Source organism: Anoplopoma fimbria, chromosome 8, assembly GCF_027596085.1.
Source record: "Anoplopoma fimbria isolate UVic2021 breed Golden Eagle Sablefish chromosome 8, Afim_UVic_2022, whole genome shotgun sequence".
In the NCBI taxonomy this organism is placed as follows: Eukaryota; Metazoa; Chordata; class Actinopteri; order Perciformes; family Anoplopomatidae; genus Anoplopoma; species Anoplopoma fimbria.
The window spans coordinates 10,455,205-10,475,043 of record NC_072456.1 but is presented as its reverse complement, the minus strand read 5'-3'; the positions used below and the strand labels follow the sequence as shown (position 1 = coordinate 10,475,043).

General features: G+C 38.8%; 1 protein-coding gene across 1 annotated transcript in view; it reads right to left on the bottom strand.

Moving 5' to 3' along the window:
- The window catches only part of LOC129094605 (collagen alpha-1(XXIV) chain), an 85,407-nt gene that overhangs the window by 42,428 nt on the left and 23,140 nt on the right, over positions 1-19,839 (bottom strand). The window contains exons 5-14 of the mRNA XM_054602847.1: positions 17,598-17,651; positions 11,472-11,525; positions 10,035-10,088; positions 6,672-6,716; positions 6,053-6,106; positions 5,560-5,604; positions 4,915-4,968; positions 4,129-4,173; positions 3,144-3,197; positions 2,718-2,762 (exon numbers count right to left, since the gene is read on the bottom strand). Coding sequence (XP_054458822.1) covers positions 2,718-2,762; positions 3,144-3,197; positions 4,129-4,173; positions 4,915-4,968; positions 5,560-5,604; positions 6,053-6,106; positions 6,672-6,716; positions 10,035-10,088; positions 11,472-11,525; positions 17,598-17,651 — 504 coding nt within the window. The remainder of the gene's footprint in view (positions 1-2,717; positions 2,763-3,143; positions 3,198-4,128; positions 4,174-4,914; positions 4,969-5,559; positions 5,605-6,052; positions 6,107-6,671; positions 6,717-10,034; positions 10,089-11,471; positions 11,526-17,597; positions 17,652-19,839) is intronic.

The window sequence follows — 19,839 nt, the reverse complement described above, 5'->3', positions numbered from 1 at the left end:
GACAGAATCCAGATTGGAGCTTTCCTTTACCTGTTGTTTTAACACAACCACTGTGGCCTCAGAAAAGCAAATCAAACACAAAATGTTTCAGCACCCAGTGTATCATTTACTTGATTGTATCATATACTTGACACAACCTGCGTGTGGAGAAAGCACAATTGAAATACTATAAATTCAGGCCTTACCACACCACATGCAAATGATAAAACACTGGTTGACGTAAAAGTGTTAAATCAGTAACACACACACATAAAAAGTCTATAACATTTCAAACAACTATATTTTGTCTCCACTATGTTTTTAAAATTCTGGCTGTGTAAGAGTGTCTGAGTCATACACTGGCAAAGACATCAATTGCATACCAGAACGAACTCTTGCTGCTCTGTTTCTGCTCTCCATCAGATAACTTAACTAATGTACTTTGTCTAATTGCCTTTTGATAGACGATTCAGCGCAACTGGAAGCACAAGGGTGTGATTGACACTGGGAAGTGAAAAGGAGTTTTGGAAGTCAAACCAAAGTTGTTTGTGAGATAAACCCTGTGTCAAAATCACTCAGCCGGAAAGTTGACTTAATATGAATTACATCAAAGCCAGGATTAAGGAGGTGAAAGTATTTTTGCTCTCATGGATGATTACTTAAAAGTACTTAAAGTCAATGAGTTGTTGGTATAAAGACACGCAACCCCTACATCAGCTTTAATCATTAATGATTAATTTCTCTGCTAATGATGAGAAATGTTGTAGTCTTTAAAAATCATCACTAACAGAATGTAAAATATAAACACATTTTTGAGCATTTTGGAGATATGACCTGCTCACATTGGAAATAAAAATAATTTTACAAATCATGATCCTATCATAAACTCTATGAATTTATCAATGCTTGATGGTGTTTTGATTTGTTCTACAAAAGCACTTGTGTAAGACTGACTGTTCAAAACTAAACAAGGTGAAAAGCTGTAAGAACAGATTCAGTTGTGAAATAACAAAAATATTTTAAACACCTGAACTTAAACTTAATCAAGTCAGACCTGTAGTGTACAGCTTTTCCTTAGGAAGACCCAAAAATAGAAAATAGAAGATTATGTTAATGCTATGACTAAAACTAATCTAGCACAAATGCCATAGTGTCCACTCTTTCCAGACATCAACAAGGGCATTGACTCTTTTTGGAAATGCTAAGGCATAAATAAGAAAGCCCACCACCTCAAAATAAGGTTTTTTAGATAACAGAGAAATGGGGCACATTTACTACTGTTTGCTGCATGCTCCCAATTCTGGTATGCATGTTTGCAAAGTAATTTATGGTGTTAGGTCTGACTGAGACCTGATACATGGAGGTAAAGCTGGAGCAGAAAAACACATACCAACTTCTTTTTCAATTAAATTGAAGTGACAATGATTTACTTTGTAAATGTCACTACCAAGTTTACAGCGACATGTAGTGCCATATCCCAATACATTAATTAGGCAATGTTCGTTTGCAACTCTGAAATGACACACTGAATAAACCCGGAATTTCAGATATAGTGAAAAATCCAGGTGGGTATATTTCAAGGCTGAGGTATTCTCTGTATTATGATTTTTCTACCTGTGTAACCTTCTATTTGCTAATATCCTTGTTTATGTCAAAACAAAAGAAAGCATCTGCATGTTTCATGTCTGACTGTGTCTGTAGTAAAGATGACTACACACCCAGTAGCTGAGGTGAAGGTTAAGGAACTGGCATCCATCCAGGTGTTTTTTTGCGCACACTGAGTGATCTTTGAAGCACCCCAATAAATCCTCACGCAATGAGGACAGCTAACCAGTTTAAGCTAGAAATTATGGTAAAGGCTGGAGCCGTATACAGTTGTATCTATTTTTCTGACATGAATAAGAGGATGTTTTAGAGACCTCTGTGAACTCCGACTTTTTAACAGTGTTATTATGCAGTAAAAAAGAAAGCATGCTCTCTATAGGGTCTGTGACAGACATTCTAGTCTCACTGCCATAAAGAGACAGAGCCTCCTAAGTGGTTGTGCGGGTAACATTTAAACCTTGGGCAGATAGACACTGGAGTTATTTTTAATTTTCATTATTGACATTTGACGTGCTTCCTCCATACTGTATGTCAAACTTAAATAAATACTTCACTTCACTGTATCTTCACTCTACCCAACCATGATCAACTGTGTCAGTATAATGCACATCTCTGTCACTATATATGCAGGAAATTCACCAAAATGTAAGTTTTAGTCTCAAAGTCTAAATTTTTGAGCCTTTTGTCTTTTTTGTTACTGTCATGCCCATGGACCTGGTAGTGCTGAGGATAAATGAGGTGCAGCTAAGACAGTTTTATTCTGAATCCTGCCCTACTTATATGCAATTCCTTTGTACCTGTAGATTATTTAGACTTCAGTAGTGGCTGTTATTAACAATAAGAAATGAGCTACTGCCATGAAAAAGCAGTACTCCAGCAAGTCTAACCAAAACATACATGGTAGCATGAAAATTCATATCTATCACGCATGAAGAAACACAGCACATCCTGCTGCCACATTCTAACCACTAGAGACAGTCAAGTAGAAAGAAAGATGGACAGACTAGCAATCTTGGTAAAAAGTACAAGAGACAGAAGCAGAACTTTGAATGGCAGATCAAACATTGTACCTATTCACCATGGGAAATGTAGCACATTAATTAAAATGATAACATTGCGGAACTGATACTCACCCTCAGACCAGGAAAGCCAGAAATGCCAATCCCACCAACAGGCCCCTGTGAAACATCACAGCAACATCCTAAGTACACAGGACAGGACACTTACAGCATTACACATTCCTCATCCAAAAGGCTTCATTGAAAAATACTGTAAGATCAACTTAATGTTTTCATGTGCAAACATCTGAGATGACAAAGCATCTCAGCATATCTATGTCTGAACCCAAAAACTAACTAATCAAAGCTGCTCAGTCATTTTTATAATTGACATACTTCAATAAACTATCCGTCAACCTTGTGTGATGCTTACTTTTGTTTGTGTTTTTTTAAATGCAGACTTTAAAACCTTGTTTTTGTATTACACATTATACATACATTTAAGAAGTGGTTAAAAAAGCCTTAACATGCATGAACAGAGTTACGCATATTAATTCTCACCTCATTGCCATCAGGACCGGGAGGCCCCCTCTCCCCCACATCTCCCACCACACCCTGTGGGAGAAGTACACCAGCACTCAATTTAAGGTAAGTGCAAACAATGCCAATTAAACCCTCCAGTTTGCAGTATAAAGCACCTCCATAAAGGTGAATGGACTCTTTAGCTTTTTCCACCTTTATACTGTTACAACAATTTCTATGTTTGATGTTATCCATAGCATCCAACCTTTACTATATATATAACATTTAACATGCAATTTCCCCAAGGGATTGACCAAGATCACATTTGCATGGACATGGTGTAAAAATAATACGTATTTAATGAAGCAAGATAAGCCTGTGTATTGGTGACCTTGTGGATGAGTTCATAACAGCCCTGAGACCACAGGCTTTGATCTAGTTAGCCAGATATCGCTTAAAATTCCAGTAAAAAAACACTTTGGATAAGAAAGACACTGGGCTCACTGCCCACTTGGCAACTTCTAAAGAGATGCTAAGGCTTGTTTTAAAAAAAATCAACTTTTCACAGTTTGACGTTTCAACCTTGACATTCCATTTGTATCCATCTCAAACTGTATTTCTCTGTAATGTCTCCCGGGAACTAACTTGGCATTAGAGGACCAATGCCAAAATAAAGACACCAAACATTTACAATGTGATTTTCTACACCTTTTTTTAAATCATCTTAAGGAGTTAGCTTCGGCACATTACCACCAGAAGCAGCATACTAATTAATTGAATTGTCCCTGGGACTTCTCTGGATGTGAAGTACTGCTTTTTTAAGAGGCGGTACTGTAGAAATTATCAGATAAATAACATTTTTATCAGTTTCTTTACAATCTCCCTGATTTTCCATATAAGACAACACAGATAATCATGCCTGTAGCTGTCTCCTCATAGCTATTGATAGATGACAAAGGTATATCTTTTTGTGTGTGGAAGCAACTATGACTTATGGCAGGAATCAAAATGAATTAATTATTACGTGTCGTCCTTTGGGGCCAGGTTTTCCAACAGGACCAGGAATGCCCTAGAAAAGAACAAAGTGGATAAGTGACTCAAATCTGGGTCATGAACCTGTGCTGCTACGAGGGAATTGGTTCTCCAATCTCATGTATTGATCTGAATAATGTGTCTGAATAAAATGTAACAAAGGAAAACCGCCCTTCTCTTATTCAATGAAAATTTTAGAGAATTGTAATATGGCCAATTGCAAGGCAGGATTCAAAATAGTTTTCACCACATTGAAAAAATTGTTTCCTTGGCACAAACCAAGCTGCCACAATAGAGCAATAAAGACCAGGATTGCCTTGATACTGTAATCTAACAATGAAGGAAGGAGTGACGGCATTCAGGAAAAGCCTAATGGAAAATGTTAATTTTTCTGTTACCTGATCATTCGAAGCTGTAAATTACAGCTGTAAATAACTGCTGCCAAGCACACTCTACTTTAACCTAGTTGTTTTTCAAAAAAGGACACAAAAATGAAAAAATTGCTGTGAGACTATAAGATTTTCTGCAAGTACTAAGTAGCTTAACATATATAAGGATATATTAGAACAGAGCTGGCTAAAAAATATTGATTATGGCAAAGTGCTACAACCAAAAATATCAGGAAAGCTTGCATTTCTCAAACCTCAATCAGAAAGGTAGTAGGAACCAGAATAGTATTAGATTATTAGAGATGAATGTGATTAATAATGGAAATTAAAAAGCCCTAGTACTCAGGAATAGTGAATAAAAATAACTTTGCATCATGTGCAGCACTCACTCGATCCCCCTCTAGCCCCAGTGGCCCAGCAATGCCAGGAGGCCCAATGAAACCCTGGAAATCAACAATATTTCATATCAAAATATAGTCTGAACATTTCAACAATTTTTCAGGTGCGTGATACAGTAACTCTTTAAAACATTTCTCAACACAATACTTCTATTTAGCATAAACACTGCACATTGCTCATCAACCTTGTATATATTCACGTCGCATGTCTCACTCTGACATAGTAATCACAGCTATCATCTTTCTCTGAGCTGCAACCTTCTACTTAAGACCCTTGTCTCACTAGCTGATTTGACCCCTTTCTGTCTGCTTTCATATTTTCTCCCATCTGTTTGTATTCTATCCTCTTCTCATTCTTCTGTTCTCCTGTTTTGGGGCATTTCTGCCTGCTGAGGAATTAACCATAGTAAGACGAACCAGTCAGCCTTTATAGAGACAACCAAGGGCCCAGACCAGCCCCCTCAAGCAGTCCACGTCAGGCAGTATGTCAGAAATACAACTCAGATTCAGCGCCGTCTCTCTGGAACAAAGCTGTTGGCCTGACACTGTCCTAATCCTCTCAGGAAATTAAGTGTTCTATCCAGCGGTGCTCAAGAAAAGAGGGGAAAATGAGAGAAAAGAGCCACTTGTACTTACACGGACACCTTTAGGCCCTGGGTTACCTTGTGGCCCAGCTAAGCCCTGGAGAAAAGGAAGGACTCAGGTTAGGTCAGTGATTTCTAATGGTGAGAGAAACATAAACACATCTGATTCTAAATGGCCTGACAGACAGCTAAGAGAAAATATGCTTTTTTATACTTTAAGTTGGACTTTATATTTTCTCGTCCACACTGCACATGGTTTAAGTCCACAGACTGCAAACATGAAGAAAACATCAGGAAACCAATTGCAATAATGTATGCCTTTCATTGTAAACTATATTTTCCAATACACTGTAGGGGAAATAGCATTATTTTACTGCTTAATTCCAAATCCAAAATGGGAAAGAAATGTGCATAGTAAAGCAGAAAAGAAGTGTGCATTATGCCGTTATCATTATCATTGCATTGTAGCGTTCTTAGTGAGCAATGAAGAATCTAAGAAGAACCATGGAGGAACTGGAAGCGTATTTTTGTATTTTTCACTGCACCTGCCTGCCAGGGTAACCTGCAGCCCCGGCTTCCCCTGGAGTTCCTGGAATGCCCTGCAGCAGAGAGAAAGAGGAAGAGAGAGAGAATGAATGAAATGTGAATGAGGAGATTAGATGGATGGATAAAGTGAAAGAGGAGACACACGGACCACTACCAGCATTGCCAACTGAGGAATAAAACAAGCACTGTTCATTCTGGACAGCCTCCACCAAGACAAGCCTGCCTATTAACTGTTCCTTTCTGCAGCCCCCACCCCTCCCTCACCAGCTCACTCCGCTGTTTTCCGCTCTGGGTTAAAATGACACTTTGCATTTAAGACATTCAGCTGATGCTCAATTTAAAACAATCATGTGTTGCTGTTAGAACTATTGTTATCGCTGACTTTGCATAAAGACCTTGAACATGGGCATATCATTTTCCGCTAAAATTCCCCATTATTGTCTGACAGGACCATAATAAATATGTGACAATTATATAATGTTGTTGATCAATGCTTCATATTACTTCACCAGGTGCTTGTATTTGGACCACAGCCACAGCAACGGCTGTTGCCAGCGCGGAGGCATAATAAACCTCTTTCTCTTGCTTACACATTCACACACAGAGATCACCACTTACTTGTTCTCCTGGCAGTCCGGCTGACCCTTGATAACCTTTAGGACCCTTGAAAATATAATAAAACAAATGTATGTTTTAGAAGATTATACCAAAAAACACCATAAACATGAACAAGACGACTCTTCAGCCATGTTGTGACTATATGACGCCTTACTAAATGTTGCACAGCTGAGCAAAATGCTAAAATGACAATGCTAACATGCTAATGCTTAGTAGGTATAATGTTTACCATGTTAGCATGCTAACATCTGCTGATTAGAACTAAACACAAAGTAAAGCTGAGGCTAATGGAAGGCTGAAGTGTTGGTCAAATTAAGATGTTGGTGGCACTACACAAATGTCCGTTAATGTCAGTCAATAGTTGCTGAGACTTTCCCACAAAACCTCATGGTGGTGCAAGAGTCAGAGGAAAAGTCAGTGCATCACCAAAGTCAAGGATTAGTTCTCTGGGGACCATGAATGTCTGTACGAAGTTTCATGGCAAGCCATGAAATAACAGCTTGAATTGCTTGAATGTAGAAAACAGGAAAAACAAACAATAAAACAATTGAAAACTTGCTTCAAGGTGACTGTTAGTGAATATTTTGATGCAGAACTGCAGAGTTTGTTGTTCTTATTGCACATCTTCATTAAGCTCTTTTAAACTTTGATTTATCTGCATTTGTGGCATTGATCTATCCCGGAATGAGACAGCTGAGGCATGTTAAGGGATGTAGGAATAGTTTGGATACTATTTCCTGCAGCCCTCATTTTGGTACCACCCTTAAGGTCCAAGGTCACAGTTAATTATCTCTGGACAGGGATGGTGTGATTCTGACTGCAAATTCCCATGCATGCAAGACTGGCATTTTAAATGTGTTGGATTGTCAGTGTTAAAATCCATATGTTTGAAGTCTCTGTTATTGTTAAGCAGAGACCTGGAAGGAGATATGTGATGATTTGTGCGCATCAGATGGAATGGGTGAGAATACAATAAACCAGTTAAGATGTTTCATTTCCTATTTCAAAAAGGGAAACTACATTTTCCTGTTTTTCCTGTGTAGTGTTTCCAGGAACCAGTCCATGACTAATTATGGGTTCTGACTGAATGGTTTCAGAGTACAATGTGGATAAGGTTTAAAGGAAAACTGGCACAACTAAAACCTAAAAAAAATAAAGAGATTGTTCATTGTAATCCACACTCAGTTTTGTGCTACCACCAAACTTATTGTTTAGTAAATCCAAGCTTTACTTCTCTTAAGCGCTTTTATTTTTCCACTTGACTTGATTATCAACAACAGATGCTAACAGTTCCTAAACACAAGGTCTGAGCCAGATCTTCTTTTTTGAGACGCAAGAGACCTTCTTGCACGGTACCATTGACTCCGCTGTGTGCTTCCAAGGTTGTGACATATGAACCTTCACACTCAATAAAAGGCCTACTTGGGGGTTAGGAGCATAGCACTCAAGCCCTTAATTTCCTCTGGAAATACTTTAGAGGGCACAGTTCATGTGCTGGGCATATTAGGTTCAGCTACTGCAAACACTAGGCTGGGGTCCTGGGAGGCAAGGTGAAGGCCAGCCAAGTGGAGACAAAACTCAAAGCTTCAGTAAAAGCACAACTAGGACAACTGTGTAGGTATGGCCAAGGCAGCAGCGCGATCTACTATAGCAGATTAAGTTTGTTCTGTAAAGCCACGAGCTCAGTTCTATTCACAGCTAAGCTGAGCACAGCAACCGCGATGTACAATTTTGAGCAAGAAATTGAACACAATACAGCATAAAAAACATATCTGAGTTAACAGATAAAGGGCATGAGTGTGCCTGTGAATATGCACCACTGGTGGATATAGGAAGAAGGCCAGTGTCCTTCATGTTATTGATAGCAGCATCCTTGAAATACTCCTTGTTAGGCATCACAATTGCTGACCTAAGGAGGCATGGGATATTGTGCGTGTCATTGACCTCCTAACCCTGGGCAGTGTGCCTTTCCTCTTTGGGTTGACCTTTGACCTTGAGCTCAAAGCCTATCACGTTTAAGCGAGGCAGCACCACATCTTAAAAGCCAATTCTGGGGCTCTCAAAAAGAGGGGCAGCAACGCAGACAGAACTAAATGCAGAACAGAGGTATGCAAAGATAGTGAAGAAGAAAACAAAGTGTAGGGAAGATTTAGGAAAAAAGAAAGAAAAATAAGCAAGAAATGGTTATTGATTTACATGAGTGTTTATTTCTATTGGGATGAAAAAAAAAAAGACTGAAGACAAGCAGAGAGCAGGGTGGGCTGTAGGCTTTCTTTGACACGGTAACCTAATACTGACCACATTAGACCACAAGAGGCCTCAGCTAACTTCTGGGGCTAACACTTAAGGGAGAATACATTGGGCACATTGATACACTCTGTGTGTGTGTGTGTGTGTGTGTGTGTGTGTGTGTGTGTGTGTGTGTGTGTGTGTGTGTGTGTGTGTGTGTGTGTGTGTGTGTGTGTGTGTGTGTGTGTGTGTGTTTTTATGGGCATATAAACATTAATGCAGATTATTAAAAAACAGAGGTGCTGATAAAAAGGTAATGAAAAATGATATTATGATAATATTTGTATCTCCTAATTACATATGATCAACAAATTGCTGATTTAATATCTATTGCGATTTTACTAGTATTGCCATACATTATTAAGATTTATTGCGATTTTTGTTCACCGTTTTAACAGTAGTAAAAAAAACAAAACAAGAGAAAGTTGAATTATATACTTCTAGGTGCTTTTACTCTGGAAAATCTCTTCTCTTTCTCTTTATACATTCATGGTCAGCTAAATGGGCAGTTTGAATGCATTTGACAAAGATGGCAGTATATAGGGGCACTTCAGTTGTAGCATCGGCTGGTTTGACCATGGAGATGCGAGTACTGCAAGAATGAGTCCTATCACCCGGACGTGAGTTAGCATTTTTGGATGTCTTGTCTTGTAGTCAATGGATTTTTTTATAGATTATGGGTTAGATGTCTGAAATTACTTTATACATTTTTTAATTAAATTAAAATAAATTAAATGAAATAACTAAATAAGATTTAACATGTTTTAAAAAAGACAGTGGCAAAATATGAGACTACAAATCGCACCATCTACTCTTTACAACCTCATGGTGTAAACTCGCACTGAGGCTACCGTGGTGTAGTTTGTTTAAAGCCAATAAAGTCTTAAAGGTTATCTCGGACGACATATGATGTTACTCAGGCTACAACAATAAAAGCGGTAACATTCTTCTACCCCTGCATAGACTAAAATTAGGCAATTACATCAATTTAACTAAGCTGCTTGGACATGTAAAAAAAAAAAATTCTGACGGTAAGCCTTCGTCTATCAGAAGTAGGCTAAAACAAAATCTTACCGTTGGACCTGGAAATCCATCCGGCCCAGGCAGACCTGGTGAACCTCTGTCACCCTGTGGGTACAAATGAAAAAGAGAGAACATTTACAAAAAAGTAGGATACAATGCACACCACCATCACAGAGATGATAGTGTAAAGGAATCGTTACAATGAATACTTGTAGAATAGTAGGTTATCAAAGGAAATTCATATCATTGCTTTAGCTCCCTGGCACAAGTAAATACATTTAGTATTAATTAGTTGACGCTGAATAAATCCCTTTCTAGCACAAAATTAGATGACTTATGAACAACAGGGCAATGGTTTAAAAGACTATTCATTAATGTTTATCTTGAGCAGAAACAAAAGAAAAAAGAAAAAAGTGGTGGATTTTCCACAGGTGAGTGAGACAGACAATTTAAAAAGTGCTTTGTACCTCAGGGAGTGTCTCCCATCTGTTAAAGATGTTATTCATGCTGCTTCCAATAAAAAACATATGGTGAGCAATATTTGGCTATTGTGAAAAATCAGATAAGTAAGCAGGTCAATGAAGATTAGAGATTTTTGTTAGTAAAGATAAACATGCTAAAAGCAGGAGAATTATGCAAGGGCTAACTTCTACTTCAAAAATAACTGATAAATGGGCTTGTACTTGTATAGCACAAAGCTACATGTCATCATTCTGCTATTCACACCAATTCGTATACTTCCATGCAAGGTGCCATGCCCATCAGGACTCTAAAACTAACCATTCACACACACTCAATGCAATTTGGGGTGCATTTGGGGTTAAGTGTCTTGCCTAAGGACACATCGACATGGGGAGGATCGTGGACAACACTGTCGCCCTCGGTATTAGTAAAGGACTCATTACAAAGAGTGATGAGAGGTTTGCAATATTTGAAGGGATGACATCAGGATGAAGTTGGGTAAATATTGCGTGGACAAACATTCTAAGTTTGGTTTTAAGGGAGAAATGATGACAGTTTTTCTTAGGGGAACTCCAATGAGTGCACAAAGCATTAAATCTTGAAGGGAAATGTATACTTTTGGAGCTTAATTAGTTCAAGACATTTAGCAGTGCTGCTCAAGAAAATCATTACAGTGATGATGTTTAGAAAAAAAAAGAGGCAAGGACAGAGAGAGTAGAGAGTAAGAGAGACCAGCTGTGTTGACACCAGACAAATGAATGATAATAGATCGCAAATGCAGAAAAAATCTTTTAAAGGAAGGAATGAACATTTAAGGATCCTTTTCAAAGTATTTTTTCCCAAATTAAAATAAATGAAATCAAGAGCAGAGATAAAAGCAGCCCTTGTAAAAGCAGAGACTTGTCTGTGTGCGGCCTAATGTGAAGCTCAATGACCAGCTCAGGTAAAATAATCACTGTCAAAGAGGGCCAGAGGAGCACAGAGGACCAGGGAGCTTGACACAGAGACCGGTGGAAGATTTCTTACCTTCTCTCCTAGTGGAGCCTGACCTGGAGACAGCCCCGGGTCTCCCTTTGAGCCCTAGAATAGAAACAAGGTACCAGGGTAAGGGACGTCTTAAGCAACCAAATTCTTTTAGTAGCACCAGATTTTACAAATGAAAAATCCAAACTTTTATTCATGTTTCTTTTTTAATCATTTCTGAATACAGTCATGAAACACCTATTTTATTACCAGCTTTAACGTTTGCTGTATATAAATACCTAAAAGATGTAGATTTTTAGAAGCACAAAAATTTGCTTTCAATTACATTATGGCTACAGCAAAGCAGCAACATCTGTGGCATTGTGTAGAGGCTAATGTGGAGATGTCTTAAGATGCAGCTCCTCTACTGGTAGCAAGATGAACAATTTTCAAATCAACCATGACAATAACCCACATTTACTAACAAGTAAATAGTAAGGATGCTTAATTTAAGTATCATTACCTTTTAAATTGACTTTTAAAATAACAAGAAATTCAAAAAGGCCCAGAAAAGATTACATCTTGCACACATGTTTCTTTGGTTTATATAGTTAGGAATGTCTTTCCTATTATGAATACACTGGAGCTTCTAGATGACCCTTATATAAAGGACAGATCTAGAAATCATTGCAGAGTTGGCATCCACATTTTTGCACAGTGACTAAGCAAGTCACACTTAGCAATGAAATGTCAATGCCTTTGAGGATCCAGACCTCACTCAGTTTCTTTGTCATCCCAGACCACATGTGTCATTCCCACAAGGCAGAAGACAAGTCAAAGAGTCTGCCGCAGTGGAGCTGATGTTAAGTGCATTTCCACAGAACAGCAATATTACATTTCAAAAGCCAGAGGTCTTCAGGCATTTTTTCCCATACTGATGAGGGTAGGGTCATACAATATTTTTCTATTGTCATACATCTATGTAGTTTAAACTCAAACATTCTTACAGATTGGACTGCATCTACAGAGGTGGTATGGCATGACAAAGCAGCAGAATTAATTTCACCACAATTACTAATCAGGCTGAGCTATATGCACTAAAAATCATTTCTATGTATTTTTAGGCTGAATGGCGACACACAATATATATCTCTGTATTTCTACCTAAGACGGCTAAATGTTCGGTTGAAAGTCAAAGCCACATGTGGCTTTTATTAAAACACATATCATATCACATGATATACGCTGCGTGCACAATTATTAGACAAGTGAGTATTTTGACCATATCATCATTTTTATGCATATTTTCCAACTCCAAGCTGTATAAACTTGATGCCAATTGGATTTAAGCCTATCAGGTGATGTGTATTTGTGTAATGAGGGAGGGTGTGGCCTAAGGAGATCAACACCCTATATCAAGGTGTGCATAATTATTAGGCAGCTTCTTTTCCTCAGGCAAAATGGGCCAAAAAAGAGATTTAACTGACTCTGAAAAGTCAAAAGTCTTTCAGAGGGATGCAGCGCTCTTGAAATTGCGAAGATATTGGGGCATGATCACAGAACCATCAAACGTTTTGTTGCAAATAGTCAACAGGGTCACAAGAAACGTGTTGAGAAAAAAAGAAATTAACTGCCAAAGATTTGAGAAGAATCAAATGTGAAGCTACCAGGAACCCATTATCCTCCAGTGCTGTCATATTCCAGAACTGCAACCTACCTGGAGTGCCCAGAAGTACAAGGTTTTCAGTGCTCAGAGACATGGCCAAGGTAAGGAAGGCTGGAACCAGACCACCACTGAACAAGACGCACAAGTTCAAACGTCAAGACTGGGCCAAGAAATATCTGAAGACAGATTTTTCAAAGGTTTTATGGGCTGAATAGATGAGTGACTCTTGACGGACCAGATGGATGGGCCCGTGGCTGGATCAGTAACGGATACAGAGCTCCACTTCGACTCAGACGCCAGCAAGGTGGAGGTGGGGTACTGGTATGGGCTGGTATTATTAAAGATGAGCTGGTTGGACCTTTTCGGGTTGAAGATGGACTCAAAATCAACTCCCAAACTTACTGCCAGTTTTTAGAAGACACTTTCTTCAAGCAGTGATACAGGAAAAAGTCTGCATCTTTCAAGAAGACCATGATTTTTATACAGGACAATGCTCCATCGCATGCATCGAAGTACTCCACTGCGTGGCTAGCCAGTAAAGGCCTTAAAGATGAAAAAATAATGACATGGCCCCCTTCTCACGTGACCTAAACCCTATTGAGAACATGTGGGCCCTTCTTAAACGGGAGATTTACGGTGAAGGAAAACGGTACACCTCTCTGAACAATGTCTGGGAGGCTGTGATTGCTGCTGCACAAAAAGTTGATCGTCAACAGATCAAGAAACAGACTCCATGAATGGAATGCTTATGACTGTCAGAAATGTTTATTTGTAAATTTTGAGTTGTTTGTTTATTATTCTAACTTTAACAGATGAAAATATACAAGTGAGATGGGAAAAATTTCGTTTTTCATTTAGTTGCATAATAATTCTGCACACTAATAGTTGCCCAATAATTGTGCACACATAGATATTCTCCTAAGAAAGCCGAAACCTCACTTTTACTTTCTTAAATATTCAGGTTTGAGGTTTATTAACATTTTGGATTGACCGAGAGCACTGTAGTTGTTCAATAATAAAATGAATCCTCAAAAATACAACTTGCCTAATAATTGTGCACACAGTGTAGTTCCTCTATGTTTGAGGAGTGCTTTAACTCAATAAATTCAACAATGTAATCATGCTCTTTTCAACAATTTGTTGTTCTAGATAACTCATTTAAAGAGTTATTGTGAAATTAATGTATTATGTTAAACAAACTATACCTAGCCTAAGTTGCCTCCCAAGAGAATTATGAACATGCCCACATCCTCAAATGTTAGCTTTGAGGAGCAACAATGCTTATTCATATACAAACTGAAACGTACACTGAAAACTAAACTACCAAACCTACACTCTGATCACCAGTCTCCTCTTAGTGTATCCATCTCTCTCTCTCTGTATCACAACATCAAACTTTATCAATATGAATTGGATAGTCTTATCCTATATATTTTTTAAAAGATGATAATTGTGATCATCAGGAACACAAGTGAACAGTAATAAAAATGGGTTTGGAAAGTCAGAAAACACGCCTTACTAGTGTCAATCAATACGCTATAATATCTTCTTTGATTGTTCAAAATGTGGTTTGTACAACGGATGGGTTGTGCAATAGCATGGACTGAACATAAAATGTTAAAAAAACAGACTTTCGGCTGGTTCTGGTGTGGGCTAAGCCATCGTTTGACACCTTAAATCCGTTCATTTTCCTCAGTAGATTTTGAGCATTATAGTTCCATAGTTTTGACTGACAGCCAGTGAGGCATAGAAAGGCTTGGGGGTGGGAGAGCAGAAGTTCTAGCACACTGTAATACCAGGGTTTATTTAGTTTGGAAAAAGTCAGCAGTGCATGAAGCAGACTAAAAAGATATTTTAGGTTCTGCAAGCTTATTGTCATAACATTTCAGAGTGTGCTTAAAACACATCAACTAAGCTCAGTGTCAGGGACTTTATACCTTTTGTATTCGTCCTAGTAACCAAACACATTTCAACAAGAGACATTTTTCCAAACTGAGACAAAGAGGCTCTCAATCTCTTCTCCGCCTCCACAGTGGGGTTTGGGATGTGAGGATGACTCACTGAAAGGTCACTATGGTATTAGATACGCTGATTTTGGTTTGCTATGTGTACAAACAAATGTGGTTCTACAAGCTGAAGAAACAGTGAGCAAGCAGGTGGCCCCATATTTCACCATCAGACGCCCTCGGCCAAACGTGCACAGTGTCCCAGCAAGGTCAAGGTTCACAAAGAACAAAAACATCTATGTTGCTGTGCTGTGTGACTAATAAAGTAGGAAAAACAGAACATTCCTCTCTTTATGTGTTTCAGGTGAGGAAGACAAAGAGATCATAATTCATGAAAGGTACTTCCATACGTTTGTCTTATCTTAAGCTATGCCGTATTTGTATTACAATTCCAAATGAGGAGCTATCCACTTCCAATTAAAAAGTTTCACATAAAAAGACAAGGAGGGTATGGTGGACCATCCACTTGTCCTTTTTTTTTAAGCTTGTCTTGCATGACTGTTCCCTCTCTGACTGCATGCTGGTAAATTGGGACCACAGTCACCACAACCATCAGCATGGAGTTCCCCACATCCTTGCTCAGTTGTACTAATTATCCTTTACATCTGGTGCCACGCTGGATAAACTTACCAGATGTTTAAAAAAGCTTATTTAATTTCATTTTTTCTTCATATGAAGTCAGCGTCATGTTAATAAACCTGGATTAGCACGGTTTTGCCATAGTGAAGGCCCGGTTTACGACACTATGCCCACGGGGTATGTCATTTAGACCAACCACCATCATTGTGTCCTCCAGCTTTTCCTGCTACACTGTGAGAACACAACGGTTCATTATTATCACTGTTACCTACATCTGGCTGTCTGGTTTAATCCCACTTGCGCCTCTCTGAGCAACAGAGATTGGCTTTTAGGGAAAAAGGCGGCAGTATCTGCTACAATTGATGCCTTTTTGATCAAACCTTTAACGTCTGCAGGGTAGACTTAGTGTCAAGGGTTTAAAAGACATTTCAGTGACCTGGTAAAATCACTACAACAGTGTCTTGTAAGGCAAGCAACATGAGCAGCAGAGATTTCTTGATGAGGTCTGAAAAACAACCCAAACCAAGCGTGGGAGGCTTGACTAATTCAGGCAGGAGTCACGCTCATTTCACCTACATGATGGGTCATCATGGGTTTTGTTTGGGCCTAAAATATAAATACTTATTCTAACAGGAGTGTGCAAAAGGTGGGGGGAGCCCTAAAGGTTTTGTCATACGAACATACTTAGATAGATAGCTAGATTGATAGATAGATGATAGACAGACAGACAGACAGACAGACAGACAGACAGACAGACAGACAGACAGACAGACAGACAGACAGACAGACAGACAGACAGACAGACAGACGGGCAGACAGTCATGTTCAGGCAGACAACTCTATGACTATAAACTATAAAGTCTGATGTTTTGCTCGCCTGTGAGAGGAGATGGCTTGTGGTTGCAAATTACAAAAACAGAAAATTTAATGAGAGATGCTTCAAAGACTTGGCATCAAGCTGGATACAATGTCCTTTGATTTCTCGCAGTAATGACATTGCCATCTCACTTTCTTGGTTGTGTTTTTTGGTGGTGTTGGTCAGGGCAGCATTAACAACAACAATACACATCCTTAGGCAGTAGAGAGAACTCAGGCTGTCACCATCTTCTTTGAAATCTTAATTTTACTGTCCAATAATGACTCCCAAATCCAACCAACTGTGCCATTATAAACATTGGTGCTGTCATATTTATCACCACTCCTTAGATGGGCAATAATAGGTTATGAAATGACTTTGAAGATTTTAACTTTGGCTGCAGACTGCCAGAATATCAACCATCTGGTTAAAACACCATGTGTTCTTTGTGACTTGCATTGTTCTGATTATTTTTAAATTTTACAACAAAATCATTTGTTTCGATTCCACTGGAATTCCCTTAGAGTAGAATACATCTGGAGACTTAAATTAAAAAAAGTTGTCTTTAGACATGCAGTATTGTAAACATATGCACATTTGTTTTCTACACTAATAAACCCCAAGGGCATTCCCAACTAACTATCATCCGTATTGAATTTCCTTTCCAGAAGCTTGATTAAGCATGTAATCAAGTGTGCATGTTATTGTGACATTATCTTTTAAGCAAGCATGGACACTGAACTTCCCTATCAGCAACAGACAATAAATGAAGCATAGCAACCGACTGCAGGCACACTTGTATTGGATGCTTAGCATCAGCTGTTTGCAATATGATTTACAATGATCTGTTTCTCTGCTGATTAAGCCCATGCTAATTCTGTGTGCTGCTCCAGCTCCCTTCACCACCCCATAAGATTTAATGTGTGACATTGTTATGGGGGATTAGCTGTCTGGGCAGCATTGTTGTCACTGCACAGATTCTGTGACAGCAGAGCCTTTTTCCCAAATGTGTCTGTACAAGCATTTGCCATAAATGTTTGATGACTGTTTATGTCTCCCTACCATGGGATAATGCCACTCACCTTGGGCCCAGGTGGTCCAGGCTGTCCGGGGCTTCCATGTGGACCGGTGGGACCCTGGATCACATGCAGACAGAGAGAGAAAGAGCACAACATTAATTTACTGTGCATTGTTGAAAGTCACACTTCAGTATTGACTTGGGACTCTTTCCATTTCTCAATTTTGGAGCTCCTCATCTCCTCGCTCCACGATCATCTGGCTTGGGCCCAGTAAATTTATCTCAGCACTCCTTGTTAAAGCCTAGAATGCATGTCAGGGGGCAAGGATTGAGAGGGAGGCTGGCCAGAGGAGCTATAAGCAACAATACACAGGTGTATCCATTGCGGAAGATCATCTTAAAAAAATTATATTTGAGATGATCAAATGTGGAATCAAACTCTCTGCCCTTCACTGTTTGTGTTACGCTCATAAGGTGCTGTTCTAACCGCATTCCGTAAAGACACCTTTTATTACTTGTGTTTTCATCGTTGAAAATACACTACATCGAATTTCAACTGCTATCGTTACATGATATTTACAAGTGTAAACAGCTGTTAACAGCAAAATGTTATAAATCAACAAACACTATCTTGCAATCTGAACTATATCATCCCATTAAATTGACTCCGTTTAAGAACAACAGCTTCAAGCCATGGCTGCTCATTTTGTTAAATGCCTGTTGCCTCGACCCGCATTTCTTACTCTCGCATCTCCCTTGGGCAGGACTGAGACGCAAGGAGAGGAGGCCCGTCCCCACTTATTAACCCCCCCATACATTGCACTTATCTTCTTCACTGTGAACTTTTGCACACTGACATATATGTTTGCACATTCAGCACACAACTGTACAGGCGTCTCATTCCAAAATACTCTTGCAGTACTTTGCCTGTGGTTTTATTTTCATCATTATGTTTATTGTATATTATCATTATTTTTTATTGTATAATTGTAGGCAGATTTCTTGTGAATAACATAATTAGCAGTAAACCCTATTCTGATTCCTCTTTAAGACGTATCATAAGACAGCTACATTTCCAGCAGCATCTGAACTAAAGAGAGGTAAACAAAATAGTGTCTCTGGAAAAAGTGAATACTATGGCTCTCTTTGATATCTCGCTCAGACCTCACAATGTGAAGCACCTTCTGGCTTGACCAATCAACACGTCTGTCATGGGATAGAATTCCTTGAACATTACAGGTATGCAGTGAAAGCACAACCACACATGCACATTTATGCCTTGTGCATGTGTGCACATTCATATTCACTCACACACACACACACACACACACACACACACACACACACACACACACACACACACACACACACACACACACACACACACACACACACACACCATAAATATACTATATTTGTGCACATCTGTTATCCTGCTGCTTGCAGACCACGCTTTCTCTTCACTACAGCCAAGAACCAGGCCAAGAACTAGGAAGCAGGCTCTCCTTCTAGCTTTCTTATTCTCTCTCATTGTCATTTCTGAAGGTTCTCTTTAAGATATTCAGAGCTTTAAAGTGGCAATCCTTAAGATTTCTGTCCTGGTTGATTAATTTAGTATTTCTACTTTAGTGAAAACAATGGAACTGTTGTTAGAGTTCAGCAGTCTGAAGTCTTGTAATTAAAACTCTAATACATCATTGATATTTAGGAATGTCACCACTGACCCAATTTGTAATACTGCAAATACATACATTTTGCAAAACTTTCATCAATGAACCATTGGGTCTATGGGATGCACTAGCTATGCTCTGGTTTCCACAAAATAAAGTATAAAGAAAGTAAACTCTTTAACTCATTATTTAGTTTTGGTAAAGTGTGATTAAAGAGTCTTTAATGTTAACTCACAAAACATTTTACTTATGTATCCCTCAAAGATAAAAAATAATAACCAATTTCTATAGTGTGATATGATAAGGTTGCAAAACAGCAATACAAAATTTCACTGCAGCCCTTTCCTTCATTCCTTCATAAGTATTTGATTACTGTATCAATCACAAACTGAATAGTAAAACTGTCTCCCCCTTCAGAGGTTGTTTAAAAGAGAAGAACCTCTGAAGAAAATGTGTCTGTTTCCATGACTAATGCCCACACCAAATGGTATACCCTGGATCAAAGGCTCATGGTCTGATAACGTTAACAATTAGAAGTAAGAAAAGAAGTCTGCTGCTCTTTGCTGAGACAGCAAAGACACAACCACAGCACCACACACTGCCCTCAGCTTCCCCCCACATAATGATTCCAAGCCC